Genomic DNA, 2,500 nt, shown 5'->3' with positions numbered 1-2,500 from the left:
AAAACAACCAATTTCGTCAATGTAAAAAGTTGTCAGTTTGGCGTTTTTACGACAGGAAGAACAACCAAAAGTTGACAGATGGATTTTGATCGCTGTTTTGGTTTTCAGCCGCCATTTTGATTTGTGAAGTATTTAAAGGTAGTGCAAAGCAGTCCGAGGGTTTTTTTTACTATTAGGGTTAGCTCGAGATCGAAGGATTTTTTTCTATTAGGGTTAGTCATAAGTCTTTGTAAAGGTGCTAGGGTGTTTGTTTTTCCATAAGTTAAGTAAAGGGGAGACATTACAAAAGCTCCTACATCCCCAGCATAATAGATTCACTTAATGTAAATGTTGCTGCTCGAAGCTCGAAGAAATAAAAATAATGTGAAATTGAATGTAACATTCAATTTAATTACAAAAACAGATCAAATGAACCTTTCGGGTTTCCCCTTTATCAACAAAACAGGATGAATGAAACACCACAGATGAATTAGATAATATTGTAGTGGCTTAGTTAAGATGAATAAACAAAACATTGGTTGGCAGGAAATAATATGCTCCTTTGTAAGGAAGCACGAATTAAAATATAATGCTCGATATTTCTAAAAGGTGCGCAATTAATTAAGTGAAAAGAGGGGAGGCGGGGAGGAACTGTGTAATGCAATTTAGAAAATGAAATATAAAAACGTGTAGACTGTTGTTGGAAGATAAATACAATGGAATTGAAAATCCTTTCTTAAAAAATATAGTCTAGCCTTGTGGAGAACATTGTGCCATTTGAGTCAATAAAAAAGTATACGGCGCACAACTCTAATGAAAGATTCGAAAATTAGAAATGTATGTTTTACAGATGGATAAACAGATAATTTGATTTCCTTTTATAATTTAAAGTCAGTTTAAAAGTTCGTCGAGTCAAACCGATATCATAAAATATATACCGACGACACTAACACTCTCAAAAACAACCAATTTCGACACTGTAAAAAGTTGTCAGTTTGTTGTTTTTACGCAAATCGTCGCATTCGAAATAATGTATTCACTTAATTACTTTAAGGATTTCAGATCTACACTAAGGTTTCAACAGTTTTCATCTATTTATAACATCAAGTATTATTATTGCCCCTTTGATGCTTTCAATGTGATGGTTTCGGGTGGATAATACCCAGGTTTAACTTCTTTGGTAATAAATTAAATAATAATAATAATAATAATAATAATAATAATAATAATAATAATAATAATAATAATAATAATAATAATAATAATAATAATAATAATCTAAAAAATCGAAATTTAAAACAAAAAAAATAGAAGTTGCATTGAAGGTAAAATAAGGTTTTAGACAGACCTTATTAAATGTTATGAATAGTCCGGTGGCTCCGTAGCGTAGTGGATAATCTGTCAGACAACCTTGAAAGTACTGGGTTCAATCCCATTGTGGTCATATTTTTTAAAAAGTTTACTTTATTGAGAAAGACACCATTTTCGTTGTTATAGTTACTGGACATCTATTTAAAACCTTAAATTAATTTATTATTATTATTATTATTATTTATTATTATTATTATTATTATTATTATTATTATTATTATTATTATTATTATTATTATTATTATTATTATTATTATTATTATTATTATTATTATTATTATTATTATTATTATTATTATTATTATTATTATTTATTATTATTATTATTATTATTATTATATTTAATTAAAACAATATCGGTACCATTCAATGTGTTATCGACGTGTATTTATATGTAAACGTCGATTGTTATTATTTTATAATATTTTATCATTATCATCAATGTATGCGTTTACCGTGTCTCATTAACGTTATGCATTTTTGTACAGAAATATGAATAATAAATTTTGTATTTGGAGTGCTTGGCTTGTAGTTGGTTTGTTTACAAATAACTTCTCCTCCGGTGACATCCAATCAAGGGACGCTACTCTTCCGCTAATCTCATTCCCTATACCCGACAGTGAAGTCAAGCTTATTATAGTGTTGTTTATCATTTATGCAAACACACATATACCCAGCTTAAGAAATGGCAAAGACTCACCTGAATGATAATCATGAACAGTTCGCCTTCTGAAGGCCGTAACTGTCTTTGACCCCACGGTTTCTGTGTCACGGACGTATATAAAAAATAAGGAATCATACACCTCCTGCAAATAGAGACATTAAAAACATATCAATAGTTATAAAAATATTACAGAAATTTGGCTTTTGGAAGCTAAGGTCGCACATTTGTGTTGAAGCCGCCTTTACTCTTTGGTCCTATTAAAACAAAGGGCTAGTAGTAGTAGTAGTAGTAGTAGTAGTAGTAGTAGTAGTAGTAGTAGTAGTAGTAGTAGCAGTAGTAGTAGTAGTAGTAGTAGTAGTAGTAGTAGTAGTAGTAGTAGTAGTAGTAGTAGTAGTAGCAGTAGTAGTAGTAGTAGTAGTGGTAGTAGTATCGTTCGGCTACACTTCTATGTTCAAGGCATCAATCCAGGTTCGGAAGTCACCATCA

The 2,500-nt window shown here is 30.1% G+C and overlaps 1 protein-coding gene across 1 annotated transcript in view; it reads right to left on the bottom strand.

Annotated features, from left to right (window-relative positions):
* Nucleotides 1-2,500, bottom strand: part of LOC144960815 (uncharacterized) — a gene marked incomplete at its 3' end in the record, with an annotated part of 52,366 nt that overhangs the window by 13,906 nt on the left and 35,960 nt on the right. The window contains 1 exon segment of the mRNA XM_078894163.1: nt 2,051-2,156. Within this exon segment, the coding sequence (XP_078750289.1) occupies nt 2,051-2,156 (106 nt within the window).

The sequence above is a fragment of the Berghia stephanieae genome, chromosome 15 (genome assembly GCF_034508935.2).
Source record: "Berghia stephanieae isolate SIO BIC M18660-M18661 chromosome 15, UCSD_Bste_1.3, whole genome shotgun sequence".
NCBI classification, from domain to species: Eukaryota; Metazoa; Mollusca; class Gastropoda; order Nudibranchia; family Aeolidiidae; genus Berghia; species Berghia stephanieae.
This window is presented reverse-complemented; position numbering and strand designations above follow the sequence as displayed.